Raw genomic sequence first — 15,337 nt, 5'->3', positions numbered from 1 at the left:
CGAGCGGAGCTGCCCACGGTGATTGGCCTGCCCCGCGGCGTGGGCGGGGCCCAGCGCGGACCTCCTCCTTCTCCTTCCTGCCCTGGAGGCCATGTTGGAGAAGGGAAAGTGAAGCTGCACCTGCTCTAGATCCCCTTTCACTTTGGTGAAGGAAGCCCGTAGTTAAAATGGGCTTGTCGGGCCTTCCGTGCCCCAACTAAAGATGACGCAGCACAACGCTCTCGTTTCCTCTGGAAGGAGGCTCGTGAGCGAGAGACTGCAGATGTCAGCTTGGCTCCCTTCCTCACTGGTCCTAGAGGATGGAGGATCAGGCGGCAGGCGCCTGAACCCCGTTGCCTAGGGTGAGGGCAGCCGTGGCGCAGGGGGCCCCGCCCCCCGGGGGTCGTCCTCTCGCGAGAAGGGCAGGGCGGGAGGGCGTGGGGAGCGGGGAAAGGCGGGGTCGCGCTGCCCCCGCCTCCTCCCCTCCTCCGCCGGAGGGGCCGAGGGAGGGCCTGGCGCCGCTGCCGGCGCGTTCTGGGGAGTCCGAGGAGTATGAGGCGCGCTGCGGCCCGGGTGCGGCCGGCCTTCGGGAGCCGGGGCGCCGCCGCCGCCGTCTGAGCCGCCGCGCCCGCCCGCCCGCGAGGCCCGGCGCGCGGATGGTGCCGGTGCGGCTCGGGGGCTGACCGCGCGTCCCCTCCCCGCGCCCTCCCGCACGCGGTGGGCTCCCCTCCCACCCCGGCCGAGCCATGTCTCGGGGCGGCTCCTGCCCACACCTGTTGTGGGACGTGAGGAGAAGGTCCCTGGGGCTGGAGGACCCGTCCCGGCTGCGGAGCCGCTACCTGGGTGAGCGGGGCCCGGGCGGGGCGCGGAGGTCGGCGCCCGGCGGGGGGAGGGGGCGGCGTCTCGGCCCGGCCGCCCGAGGCTGCGGGGGGCCCGGCCAGCGGGTGCGGCGCGGGAGGAGACCCGAGGGACCTGCCGGGCGTTGGCAGCCGGAGGTGGCGCCCGCGCCGTCCCGGCCCCGCCGCAGGACCCGCGTCTGCTGACACCCTCCTGCCCGCGGTCCCCCGAGGGTTCGGCGGCCGCCGCGGGGCGAGGGCTGCGCGGAAAGTGCCCGAGGCGCCGGGCCGCAGCCCGCAGGGGACGCCGGCCGCCCCGCCCCACCCGCGCCCGCGCCGCGCCGTCGGTTCTGCCCGCTTCGCGCGGTGTCGGGTTTCCCGTCCCCGCCCCCCGCTGCGCGGCACGCGTGGCATTTACTGCTTCTCCGCGAGGCTTTCTAAAAACAACCTCCCGGGCCGCCGGGCCGCCCTCCCCTTTCCCTCGTTGGGATCCGGTGGTTCTGGGGGGGCTCCTGGGTCCCCCCGGGAAGGTCCCGCCCCTTCGACGGGGACGTTTGCCGTGTGGGTCTGTTTTGTTTCCTCCAGTGCAGTCTTTCCTTTACTCTTTCTTCTTCTTTTTTTTTTTTTTTGACGATAAAGCAGCATGATTGCAATTTTTTTTTTTTTCCCTAACGTCCCTTTTTGCTAGGTAGGTAGGTATGTGTTGATGTCATTTGGTTCTGGCTTCAAGGAAATGCCATCTCATTACGCCTAACGGTTCTGGTTTGTAAGTTATTTGACAGAAGCTGGAAGCATTTTGTTTTTTTTTTATCCTGGGTTGTTGGTGTCCCGAGTGACATTTGAATACGTCCTCCTTGTAAAAAACTTAATGCAAATGAAGCAAAAGTCCCTTGATCCCTCCCATTCCGATTTCACACACACGCCCGGTAACAGTGTTAGTTGTTTCCTGAACATTCGTCCCATTTTTCTTTGCATTTTACAAGCACGTGTGTACATACGGAAATGCCACAGTGTGTGTGTGTGTGTGTGTGTGTGTGTGAGTGAGTGTGACCTGTATATATGGTGTCAGACTGCAAACATTGTTCTGCAACTTGCTTTTTCTACACTGCGTCTTGGAGATCTTTCCATGGCAGTAAAAATAGAACTATTTATTCTTTAGAAACTTGCTTATATTATGTATTAATGATTTTTCTGGTTCAGTTGTTAATTCAGCTGTGTCTGTGATAGAGTCAGTTAAAATCCAACATTTTCTTTAATTCTTGCTACCCTAACTGCTCCCTAATGGAGTGGAGTTTGTACTGGTTTGAGGAAAACCGAAGAATAAGGGGCCACTGACTTCAGTAGAAAGTCTAAGTGATAGAATTCCAAATACATGTATATACATACAGTTCCTTATCTTAATATTTGAAATGTGCTAATTATAAAACATGTATAATTAACACATTTTTGGAACATCTTCCTTTAAAGTGGTTTTCTAAGTATTTGAAAAGACCTTGTAATTTCTAGGCTTTTATAACCTTTACACCATTAGTTTATCCAACTCTTCTCTACTACAATGCTGATCTTGGGTTAGCATTCAGGAAACAGCAAAATCCATATTAGTAGTCCCTGAATTAATGAGATTAAAAAAATGATATTAATATTTTGAAGTACTCTTCTAAAAGCTTCCTTTTTAAAAGCCCAAGTCCAAGGGTTTCAGAAAGTAATTTTTTTTTTGAGACTTCAGCATTTAAACATTTTGATTGCTTATCTACAGTGTTGTAGGTTAATTATTTTTCTAATTTATTTCCATTGTTTATATTTCTGATGATGAATTACTGCTAAATAACAGTAAAACTGAACAGAAAAAATTGATAGATTTTTCTTGTGACCTTTACATTTCAAATTATTTCATCATAGAATGTGTCTTTGCAATAGTGTTAGTTAAGCTTTGTAGTTGATTTTATTTAAATTTGGTTAATTATCTCTTTTCCTCTCACAAAAGAAAATTACAGTTCGCAAAACATCCTTTTATATTGTGAATGAAGATAAACAATTTGTCACATGTTATTGGGGAGAAAAGGTGTATGTTTACGTACAGTCCCCAAATTCACCAGATTGACCTGAACGAGTGGAGTGTTGTTATGGTCTGGCATGGGTTCAGAGAGTAGGCCAAACAGGGATTGTTATCTTTATGAGACTGATGTAAATTTCAGTGTAGGATTTATTTTTTAAATATCAATTGTCAAGTCCAGAGTTAGAGACACATAAAGGTTTAAATTTTTCTGTGTTTCTTGAAGTACTGCTATAAATTAGTGCTTTGATAATTAGGTGGCTGTTATAATAACTTACTAGCCACACATATTTTAGTGCATATATACAGTTTTATAAAGATATACATTATGAAAAGAAACTCATACATTTCCTCATTGTATTCATATTTCTGTCATTTTAGACAGACTTGCCTACAACTTGACACTTTCTAACCCCTCCAAATTACAAGATGGTAATTGACAAAGGTAATTTTAAGAAACTGTTTGAGGGGGTTGTTTGCTACTATGTATAAATGTTTAATATGAAATGTTTAAATTACGGTTAGGCAGTGTCTTGGTCATTTTGAGCTACTATAACAAAATGCCATAAACTGGGTGGCTTATAAACAAAAGAAATGTACTTTCTAACAAATTTGGAGGCTGCCCACACGGTCAGATTGTGTGTCTTGTGAGGCCTGTTTCCGGCTGCATAACTGTCTTTTCACTGTAACCTCTTGTGGCCTAAAGGGCTAGCTAATTCTCTGGGGCCTCTCATAAAAGCCCTATTCCAATTCCAATCACCTCCCAAAGATCCCATCTCCTGATCCCATCACCTTGGAGGTCAGGATTTCAACAGAGGAATTTGGTGGGAGGACCCAAACATTCAGACTATAGCCGTCAGCCAGTGACAGCAGGAGATGGAAAACTTTGTGAGGGGATTAGGAAGTCAATGTCTGAATTTGTTCAAGTCAGTATGTGTTGAAATGGATAATTTTGCACTTAGATTACTCTTTTGAGCACATCTTGAATACATCTACCTTAAGATTCACCAAATTCTTCATAATGTGTTGCCAAATTACAATATATTAAATGAGGGTCAGTAAATTCTGACTTTTGCCTCCTTGTCAGCTGCTGGGGAAAAGTTAGTAGGAATTTGTCTTTTGTTTCTTTAGTCTTGAAATTTCAGTGAAAATTGAAAGATGTCTGATTTTAGTCATGAAAATCAGTCAAATATGAAAAACATATGAAATAGAATATGCTGATAATTCTTGAAAATAAGACACCAAAGGCATATTATCAATCACCACAACTGCTAACAGAATAGGATCGCTCTGCTGTGGATTTCGTCCCTCCCTGTTGTAAGATGAACGTGCTTAGTTAGAAGAGATAAGAGCTTCTGGTAGCACAGAACTTAATAGCAGATATGTTTTATTTGGGTCAGTGCTTTTCACACGTGTTGACCACAATCCACAGAAAAACATAAACACATGGCAACTTGTGATCCACATACACAACTAAAATAAAAGACACTCCAAATGGGATTTAGCCTTACTAGAGGGGGTGCATTCTGATTTCTGTTCTGTATCATGTTAAAAATGTTGGTGTTGACCCAGGAGAGTGTCCGTTAATGGATCTTGGCTTGAGGTTTGCAAAACTGTACTAGATGGTGTATATTATAGTTGTAATTGAATGTCATTGACTTCAAGGTCAGGGTGGCTGGACTTCCCAAGTACTTAGAGCAGATTAAAAAATGTTTTTTTAACAGTGCTGACGGCTAGGAAGGAAGATATAAATAACAAAACTTCTTTTTATATACATCTTGGAAAAATATAACTAGAGTAGGACACTTTTAAATCCTCATTTCTTGGATAAATACTTAGAGTGGGATTGCTGAGTTGTATAACAGTGTTTAACTTTAAAGAAACGGCCACTTTATTCCAAAATAATTATACCATACCGCATTCCCTCCAGCAATGTTTGAGCGTCCAGTTGTTTCACATTCTCATCAGAACTTGACATTGTGAGTCTCCCTAAGTTTAGCCTTTCTAGTAGGTATGTAGAGGTATTTTATTTTTTAATTTGCATTTGATACGTTGGGTATCTTTTCATGGCCATCCCTACGCTTTGGTTAAATGTTCAGATTTATCTTCTTAATATTGTAAGAATTCTTTATATATTCTTGATAGAAGTCCTTAATCTGATACGTATTTTGCAAATATTTTCTCCCACTTTATGTCTTGTCTTCTATTTTTGCCATAGGGCCTTTTGTAGTTCATGCCTTTTGTGTGCCATTCAAGAATCTTGACCTAATCGAAGATCACAATGATTTCTGTGCTTTTTCTAGAAGTTTTCTGTTTTTGACTTTTGCATGTAGGTCTATGAACAATTTTGAGTTAATTATGCTATGAGGTGAAGGTCAAGTTTCATTTCTTTGCACATGAATGTGCAGTTGATCCATCACCGTTTGTGAAGACCATCCTTTCCCCCCGTTGACAATCAGTTAACCCTATAGTATGTGTAAGTCAAAGTCCTCACCGTGTCCCTTTGGTCTTGGTGTCTGTGCCAATAGTCCCTGTCTTTATAGTGAGCATTGAAATCAGCCAGCGTGATATTTTGAACTAGGTTCTTTTTTCCCCAAGATTATTTTGATTATTCTGGGTCCTTTTGATTTCCATATAATTTTAGAATCTGCTTCTCAGTTTCTGCAAAAAAGACTGCTGGGGTTTTGGTTGGTGTCATGTTGAGTTTATATGTTACAATTGGGAGAACTGATGTCTTTACAGTTTTGAATCTTCCAGTCCAGGATCATGGTTTTTCTCTCTATATTTTTAGGTGTTCTTTCATTTTCCTCAGCAGTGTTGTATAGTTTCATTACTTTTCAGTTTACCAATCCTATATCATATTTTGTATATTTATCCCTATATACCTGTGCTCTGTCCGTCCTTGGACTTTTGTCATCCTTTGGTTTTCAGTTCCCCTGGTTATCTGGTAAGATGCCGTGAGAGCTAAAGAAGATTACTTCAGGGAGACAGTCAGTCAGTAGTGACAGGTCATACTATGTGGTTATGAAAAATGTGCCTTGAAAGAGACCATTGGATTCACCGATCACCGTGATTTCTGAGAACAAACCCATTGAAGAGGAGGGGCCGAAGGGACAAGGCAGGAAAAGGAAGACCTGACCATGAGCTGGGGAAAGCAGCAGATATAGACGATGGGAGATTCGGCAGTAAACAGAAGTAGCTCAAAGGGACAACACCATGAAGCAAAGGGAAAAGCTGTGTTAAGGTGCTTTCTCTCTGCATCTTACTCTTTCCTCTTCACCAGTGAAGTTACTCAACTCCTTCAATGAAGTCATTTTTTAATCACTTCCTGTCTTCTCAGACATTGTTAACTTAAACCCATCCCACATGTACAAAGGGAGACAACTGATCTTAAGTGTCTGTAGCATATCAGGCACATCTATGAGTTTTGCGTATGCAGGTTAATTTACCCTTGACAGTGAACCTGTCAAGCGAATGGTATTCATTCCCATCAAATGTAAAACTTCCACCAGTGTGAAAGCGAAGGCTCTGAGAAGTGAGGTTTTGCCCAGTGTGTGTGTAGTATGTTCCAAGCTAGCTATTTCAACCCAGTTCTGATCTTTCTTCTCCTACGCGTCTCTGTCTAGTGAGAGACAGGTATGTATATGAATAAATAAGTTACAGAGCTGTGTAATAAATGGGCCGTGGCCCTAGATTGTCCCGGAAAGACGTTCACCCTGTGCTATTGAGTGAAGCACATCACAGAGCAGAGTGGGTATTGTGACCCGGTGCATTGACTCGCTGATTCAGCAAATGTACGTTGAATGCCTGCTTTGTGCAACACATTGTTCAAGGCACTTGGGATACCTGGGTGAGCAAAAGAGTATTCCTCTTTCTAAGGAGCTTGTAATCTATTCATACGGAATAGAAGGGTGAAGTAGAGGTGGAATTATAAGGGGCAGCTTGGGTTGCAGAAAGACTTGAGTAGGAAGTCACAGTGACAGGTAAATTCATCCATAACAAGTGTGTCATTGTGAGGAGGCAGTTCTCCATGGCTCTTTGGCATTTGTACATCTTGTGAGCGGAGGCACTGGCTGCTCTGTTCTGGACTATATTTTTAAGAATATAGTGCCCAGCCTTGGAAGATAAAGTTTCTTCTTCAGGGAGGAGGGGAGATTTATTTACTGTCCAGAATCATAATGCCTCCCTTTGGGACACAGGTCAGGCAGGGTTGCTTGATAGGAGCTTTGGGTTTCCGCAGTTCAGGGTTTCCCCCTGCTGTGATTCAGACCCACTTTCTGTATAGCATCGCACCCAGGCCATTGCCCTGTGGCACCCTGAAGCGCATCCACCTGCTGAGCCACGAGTAGTAAAATCCTTTGCTTCTCTCTTGGGAGTCTTGTGTCTTCTGCCAGCCCCCTTGAAAGGGCAGCAAGTAACCACTGTTAGCTTGCATTAGGCCCGACTCTTCACAGTTCTTGATAACAGGCACGAGTGTGTTTCTACTTTCATTTCAGGGGGTTCAGTTTTTTGTAACATACAGTTCTTTATGGTGGCCTTTAGCTCCCATTTCTTGGTAGTGCATTTAGTTACTAAAGGGTAGAGGATGTTGACACTAGTTTCTTCTAGAAGTACCTTGTATGGGATACAACCATTTTGACCTCCAAAGTCATGTTCAAAAATACCATTCAAAAGCTCTGTACTTACGGTGTCTCATAGCGTGTTTATGTAGACAGTTCACAGGTGAGTTTTGCTGGAAGAACTCCCTTTGTCTGCTGTCCTGTCGCGCAGCCCACCACTATTTCCTGTAGACAGAAAGGGCTAGAGCTATGTTTTCAAACCCAGATTTTAAAAGCTTGGAAAAGTTTCTAGTACTCTTTATTTGCATTTCAATGAGTTCTAGTTGTCATGCTGTTAATTTGAATATTTGTTTCTTAACTTTTAATTTATAACTCAGTAGAATTGCCAAGCCTGCCATTGGCCAAAAGGAAAAAATAAAAAAAATTTTTTATCTACTTACTATCAACATCTTTTTAAAACTGAAAATCAGATTTTAAAAGTTAAAGTACAACCTAGATGAATTTCTGTAAATGGTTTTTATTCCAATAAGTTTAGGAACCACAGAGCATTCCCTCACACAAAAATAAATTATTTTCTTAACCCATATGTTCATCCTCTACTTAGCCATCTTGCCTGTTATAAGCAAGGAGAAAGAAAACAATTTGCCTTCAAGAAGATCTTGATCTTTATTTTGAATGGCAAGAAAACATAACAGAAATCTGCCCCTGTGACAATATACAGACAGCATACTCAAATTTAATTTTATATGAGAACTCATCAGCCTGATTACTTAGCTAATTATCACTCTGTCATATACTCAGATTTCCTTTCATTACAGCTTCTGAATAAACATGAAGCTTTTTGGTCAATTTTTGGTAATGATCATTCATTTCTTAAAGGGAAACATTTCTCTTTTTCAAAGAAGGAAATGTTTTTATAATATTTTAACTGTTCTTCTATTGATGGACATTTAGATCCATTTGATTTTTTTTTTGCTGCTATATTTCATTGTTGTAAAATGAGCTTTGAAATATTTTAACATGTCTGAAATTGAGATGTGTTTAAATATAGGAGGCATCCAGCAGATGCTAGTTTCCACCCCATTTAAAATTGAAAACCCTCTTCTCCACCTCCAGTCCTCTCCTACCCCTTTCTGCTTTGTTTGTTCATATAGCACTTTCACCAAGTGCCATAGTCTTTGTTGTCGTCCATCCCTCACTGGATGACAGGGATCTTCTGTCTTGTTACCACTCTCTTCCTAGCTCCTAGAATACCACTTGAAATGGAGTGCGTACTCAATGTATTTGTTGGATGAGTGGATGAATGAAGGGAAACTGTGAGTGTTTACTGTGGTCCAGACACTGTGCTAAGCCCTTTCTGTCCTTGAATGGCTTAATCCTTACAATAACCACGTACATCGGTACTCCAATGAGGAAACGAGGGCTAAGGAGGAGGTTCATTTGCCTGACAGCACTCCGCTTATAAATGGAGATGAAATTAGAGCCTGAGTCTCCCTCATGCCAGATCCTAGGCTCTTAACTTCAATGTTACACTTTGCTCAGCAACAAACTGTAGGATTTATTTAGTTCGTTCTTTCTTTTTAAACAGGAAGAAGAGAATTTATCCAAAGATTAAAACTTGAAGCAACTCTGAATGTGCATGATGGCTGTGTAAGTAATAGTTAATTTTCAACCATGAAGGACTTTAAAACTAAGTATTCAAATGTTTGATGAAATGCCCCAATCCTTCCTGAAGAGATTGTGACTAGCTATAATAAATTGGGAGAATAAAGTTTTACATTAAAACGTTAATTTCGAATTTAGAAAAGTGAATGGGACGTTTTTTAAAGTGTAGATGGTCCATGTTACTCCATCTTGACTAAAAGTGGAGCTCTAAGTCTTTTTTAATTTAGGTATGCTTTACATACCATAAAATTCACCCATTTTAATTGCAATTCAGTGGTTTTTAAATATACTCATGTTGTTGTACAGCTGTCACCACTATCTAATTCCAGTATGTTTACAGCATCCGAAAAAGAACGTTTGTACCATTTATCAGTCACTTGCATTCCCTCTCCGCCTAGCTGTGGGCCGTCACTTATTTACTTTCTGTCTCTAGAGATAGGCCTCTTCTGAACATTCTTTACACATGGAACCATATACTGTGTGGCCTTTCAGACTGACTTCTTCCACTTAGCATTAATGTTTCCAAGGCTCATGCCCATTGCAGCATGTGTCAGTGCTTCATTTTATGGCTGAGTAATATTTCACTGTGCAGATATTTTGTTATGAGCAAATGGGCAGTCACATTTGATCCGTTCATCTGCTGAAAGATATTTGGTTGCTTCCCCTTTGGGCTGTTATGAATAATGCAGCTCTGCACTTTGGTGTCCAAGTTTTTATGTGGTGTGTCTTCTCTTCTCTTGGATATGTACCCTGTTGTGGAATTGCTGGGCCATAGGGTAACTTTTTGGTTTTGGAGGTATTGCCAAACTGTTTTCCAGAGAGAAACGCTATTTCACGTTCCTACCAGCAGTGCCTAAGGGCTCCAATTCCTTGACATCTTCGCCAACTCTTCTGTTTTGTTTTGGTTTTTAATTATTGTAGCCATCCTAGTAGGTGGGAAGTAGTAATTCATTGTGGTTTTAGTTTTCATAAAGATTTATACCTATATTTCCTTCTAAGAGTTACATAGTTTTGGCTCTTACATTTAGATGTTTGATTATTTTCAGTTAATTTTTATAGTTAGTGTGAAGTACAGGTCTAAATTCATTCTTTGGCTTGTGTATATATATCCAGTTGTCCCAATACTGTTTGTTGAAGACTACTCTTTCTCCATTGAATGGTCTTGGACCTGTATCAAAAATTACTTGAGCATAAGTGTAAGGGTTTATTTCTGGACTCTCAATTCCATTCCATTGGTGCGTATGTCTGTGACCATGACAGTACCAAATATCCTTGATTAGGGTAGCTTTGTAGTAAGTTTTTCTAATTCCTTTTTGGTGACCTGGTTTGATGTCTCTGGCTATACAATGAATTAATTAAAATAAATTTAAATAATTAAACTTAAGAAAGACAGACATTTCATTGTAAAATTTCAGAACATTGTATTTGATAAATGGTAGTCAGTATGTATTTTCAGTAGGTAAACTGGTAAATATTAATACTATGTACCATAGACATAACCTCATTAGTGATATAAATTGTGAATCAATAAAGTCAAAGATGGCATACTTGTTTTTATGTTCAGTTTGCTTAAATTTCTTATTTGCTATCTTTTTAGGTTAATACAATCTGTTGGAATGAGACTGGAGAATATATTTTATCTGGCTCAGATGACACCAAGTTAGTAATTAGTAATCCCTACAACAGAAAGGTAAGGTGGTTTTAAAAACTCTATAATTTAATAAGAAAAAAGAAAATCAAGAAACCAGAGATCAAGCAGTTGTAAATAATCATGGAGTGGGCGATTGTAATAGAATATTCTTATTTTGCTAAAGTTTGTTAAATAATTTGGAAGTTATTATAGGCAGGTCCCATAGTTTCCTTAGGAAAACGTGCAATTTCCTTCAGTCTTTTGACTCTAGAATATTTAAGATTGCTTTATTTTATCCAAGTGGATAAAATTGCCCAAAGTGACATTAGCTCAATAAACTATTCTTTGGGTGGGGGGAGGGAAGACAATGGGATTTCTATTTTTTTTCTTTTATGCTCACAGAATCTAATCTTTAGCCATGCAGCTTAAGAAACTGGATTTTATCAGTTTACGAACAGTGCGTAGGTTCTAGTGACATGCTTCATGACCTTCAATCCAATAAGCTGAAATATCATGCTGAGTTTTAATTAGGATTGTGTTCTGATTTTTATTGGCTCTTCCTCTGACTTCACATGCAGAAGTATGCAACTATTTTTATATCAGTGAAAACATGGTGGATGAACAGTCTTATTTAACATTTGGAGTCTTACAGAACAAATTGTTCATGTATTGTTTTCTGCAAACAGTTAAGATATTTAAATAAATGTTTGTGATCCTTCAGCCTAAGAAAAGGATCATATCGAGGTTGTCCTTTATTAAAAGACAGGTTACAATTTTATGTCAGAGATAGCTTTACTTAATTATCCTGACTTAACAGAGGGAAACTTAATGTTTTCAAATTCTACTTCTCTTAGCTGTATTATTTCTAGGACAGCCTGTTTCTTCCAATAGAGAAATTTCCTGAAATAATGTGTTGTGGAATGCTTTTTGATCATCATTATCAGAATTTTAACGCTTATAATATACAAAACACCCATCTAGGTACCAATGGAATTTTTTTAAAAAGATACAGAGCGTTACTCTTTTAAAAAAAAAAAATTGTGGTAAAATACACATAACATAAAATTAACCATCTTAACCATTTTTAGGAGTTCAGTTCAATGATATTACATACATTCAGCATATTGTGCCACCATCACCTCTGTCCTAGCTAGCACTAGAACTCTTCATCTTGCAAAGCTAAAACTCTGTGCCCATTAAACAGTAACTCATTCACCTCTACCTGCAGCCTCTAGCAACCACCTTGCTACTTTCTGTGTCTATGAATTTGACTACTCTAGGGACTGCATCAAGTTCTAGGTACAACTAGTGCTATTGGCCTTGCATTCAATGTTAATGAACTTCATATGTGTTTATACAGTATTTGTCCTGTTGTGACTGGCAGATTTCTCCAGGTTCATCCTTGTTGTAGCATGTGTCAGGATATGCCTCCTTATTAAAGCTGAAGAATATGTCATTGTGTACATATCCATTCATCGATCAGTGGACACTCTGGTGGTTCCACTTTTTGGCTATTGTGAATAATGTTGCTATGTACATAGGCGTACAGATATCTCTCAAGATCCCTGCTTTCATTTCTTTCGTGAAAATGCCCAATGGCCTAATTTTAAAAGATCATGTTTCTTCTTTTTTTGCTTGTTTTTTTAAAAAATGTCATTTGCTTTCATGCATGGTTCCCAATAGATTATGTATATTTGAAAAGTGATTACTCTTCCACATTTCCAGTTTGAGAAAGAATTAATCAGACAGTACTTTTTAGGATTTTGAATGTAACAATATCTTTTCACATAGTAGTTTTAATAGTTCCAAATTTGGTATCATATAGGAATATTTGTTATTTTAAAACACTGATGATTTATTACGTAGGAAAATAGATTTTTGATCTTAGTTAAATTTGTTCTTATACTTTCACTCTTTTTAGATTCTGTGAGTTCATGATAAGATTAATTTATTGCAAATAAAAGTTTCTAAACACTTATTACATATGGATTTAAGAGATTAGAGGTATTTCTTATGGTATCATATCTTAATCATGTATATCATAGATCTCAAATAGCTAAAGAAGAGAAGTTTTGTTTTACAAAAATTACAGGCTAGTTGATTTGGACCAATTCTCCCACTGAAAACAACTGAAAAATGCTTGATTAAATACTTTTAAAGTTGTCCTAAAAGTAACAGATAACTGCCTTGATAGTAAGGCATTATCCCTCCAAAATAATACTCAGTCTTCTTCACATCTCAGAGGGAAAGTGTTGCGACCTGCACAACACAAGTCGTGGGAAGGCGAGGGAGGCGGCGAGGGTTAAACTATAATAAAGAGACAGAGACTCATATACAGTTAAATCACAGAGGACCAAGGGACTCGCAGTCGCAAGAGACTGGAGCCCCGAATTGGGTCGCCGACAGTATTTATTGATTACAGACAATGGACATCACATGATTAGGGGCAGGGTCTGTGAAACTCTTACACTATTTCAAAAAAATGATTCCAATACCCAATTATTTGTTCCAAAACAGCCGAAGCATATCGTCCCAAGATGACTAAGGTGCAGTATGTACCACCCGGAGGGAGAGAGCCCCTCAAGGTGAAACTATCCCATGAGCTGAGCAGAAAGAGCGTGATCTTATTGCTCTAATGGGCTTCTTTCACAATAAGGTGAAAGGGAGTAGCTGAGGCAAGCAGCAGCTTTCCATAATAACAAGAAGGAGGGGCAAGGCTCCCTCATATTATTACTTATAACAGCTCATTGGGATCCCAACGGGGTCCCGTCTGGCTTGAGTTGTCCCTCCCGTGAGGAATCTTACTTGTCGTTGACCACAGACCCTTCTCTTGAGGACCAGATGGAGAGACTCAGGATATTATAAAATCCATCCCAGAGAGGCACAGTCCCACAACTTCTTCTTTCCTTAGGGAAAGGTTAGAGGGGACAGACGGCTAGGCTGCTGTGTGACCACAGGAAAAAAAGAAAATTTGTGTGATTCTGATTTCTTTTTTTCTAATTATAATAGTTTGGAATCAAATGGTAATTTTTCATTGAGATGAGAATGTTAATGAGAATTTATTCCTGGCTATGATTGTATTGAATATGAATGTTTCTTTCTAGGAAATAATAAATTACCAAGAACTACTTCCTCTATGTATTTTAGGTTTTGACAACAATTCGTTCAGGGCACCGAGCAAATATATTTAGTGCAAAGTTCTTACCGTGCACAAATGATAAGCAGATTGTATCCTGCTCTGGAGACGGAGTGATATTTTATACCAATGTTGAGCAAGATGCAGAAACCAACAGACAATGCCAATTTACGTGCCATTATGGAACTACCTATGAGGTACAGTAGTATTATGGTTGTATATATGATATATATGTATATGTTTTTTTGTAAATGTATGTACGTACATATGTGTAGATTTGTGTATGTTTATATACACACAATGCATGTGTAGGGAAAGAAATTGTTGACAGAATATCTAGATTTCAGTTGAGAAAATGGATCTTGATAAGCTCATGAATAAAGTGAAGCAATAAGATGTGAGTTGTAGAAATAGGGTTTGTAATTGCTTGAGCAACCATACTCTAAGCAAACGGATGTCAGCTTTCAAAGATGCTTCTGTTGTGTTTCAGAGCTCTTTATGGGCTCTAACCTCTTCACCACTTCCTACTGTCTTGCATAAAGTCATGGCTGTTCTATTGGTCTCTATGTCTGTCTTTACACTGGTACCATAGTGTTTTAAATACAGTAGTGTTGTAATATGCTTTGAAATCAGCAAGTGTGAGGCCTCCAGCTTTGTTTTTCTTTCTCCAGATTGTTTTGGCTATTTTGTGTCCTTTGAGTTTCCATAAGAATTTTAAGATGTTTTTTTCTGATTCTGTGAAAAAGGCCATTGGTATTTTGATAGAAATTGCATTAAATCCAATATTTTAACAATATTAAGTCTTCCAATTCATGAACACAGTATGTCTTTTCATTTGTGGCTTCTTTAATTTCTTTCAGTAATCTTTTGTATTTTTAAGTGTACAAGTCTTTCACCTCCTTGAATAAATTTATTCCTAGGCTCTTTATTCTTTTTGATGCTACTGTAATGAGGTGGTTTTCTTAATTTTCTTTTCAGATTGCTTATAAGATATATGCATTTAAGATCATGTCATCTTATCGGATAATTTTACTTCTTCCTTTCCAATTTTCACGTGTTTTATTTTTTGTTGCCTGATTGCTCTAGCTAGAATTTCCAATACCATATTGAAGAGAAGTGATGAGAGTGGGCATTCTTACCTTGTTCCTGATCTTAGAGGGAAAGGTTTCAATTTTTCACTGTTGACTATGATATTAGCTATGAGCTTCTCATACATGGCTTTTTGAGAGATCGTTTTGAGTGCTTACATTAATTCAGCATCTTAAAGTTTTCTTAAACATTATCAGAGAAGAAAATTTTATATTTATAATACATTTATAAATTCACATCCAGAAAACATAAAAATTAGGCTTTGAATAGTTGGAACAAGTCTCCTAGAGGAGAATTTTTCTTATCAAAATTGTTAGTTTATAATTTTAAAGAACTTTGTATTTGCAGGTACATTAATTTCAAACTTCAAAGTAATGAGTCATATTAATT

The 15,337-nt window shown here is 39.8% G+C and overlaps 1 protein-coding gene across 22 annotated transcripts in view; it reads left to right on the top strand.

The window, feature by feature from the left end:
- DCAF6 (DDB1 and CUL4 associated factor 6) overlaps window positions 1–15,337 on the top strand; it is a 74,287-nt gene that overhangs the window by 972 nt on the left and 57,978 nt on the right. For 10 of the 22 annotated variants that reach the window (XM_081026521.1, XM_081026520.1, XM_081026519.1 and 7 more), the window contains exons 1-4: window positions 468–822; window positions 9,016–9,077; window positions 10,690–10,782; window positions 13,870–14,055. In XM_081026521.1, the coding sequence (XP_080882647.1) occupies window positions 726–822; window positions 9,016–9,077; window positions 10,690–10,782; window positions 13,870–14,055 (438 nt within the window). In that variant the 5' untranslated portion in view covers window positions 468–725. Of the gene's footprint in view, window positions 1–87; window positions 342–465; window positions 823–9,015; window positions 9,078–10,689; window positions 10,783–13,869; window positions 14,056–15,337 lie in introns of those variants that run through there. The other 12 variants (XM_081026532.1, XM_081026530.1, XM_081026528.1 and 9 more) reach the window with 5 other exon arrangements.

Source organism: Rhinolophus hipposideros, assembly GCF_964194185.1.
Source record: "Rhinolophus hipposideros genome assembly, chromosome: 19".
Taxonomy (NCBI): Eukaryota; Metazoa; Chordata; class Mammalia; order Chiroptera; family Rhinolophidae; genus Rhinolophus; species Rhinolophus hipposideros.
The sequence above is the reverse complement of the archived record's forward strand: the minus strand, read 5'-3'. Positions and strand labels throughout refer to the sequence as shown.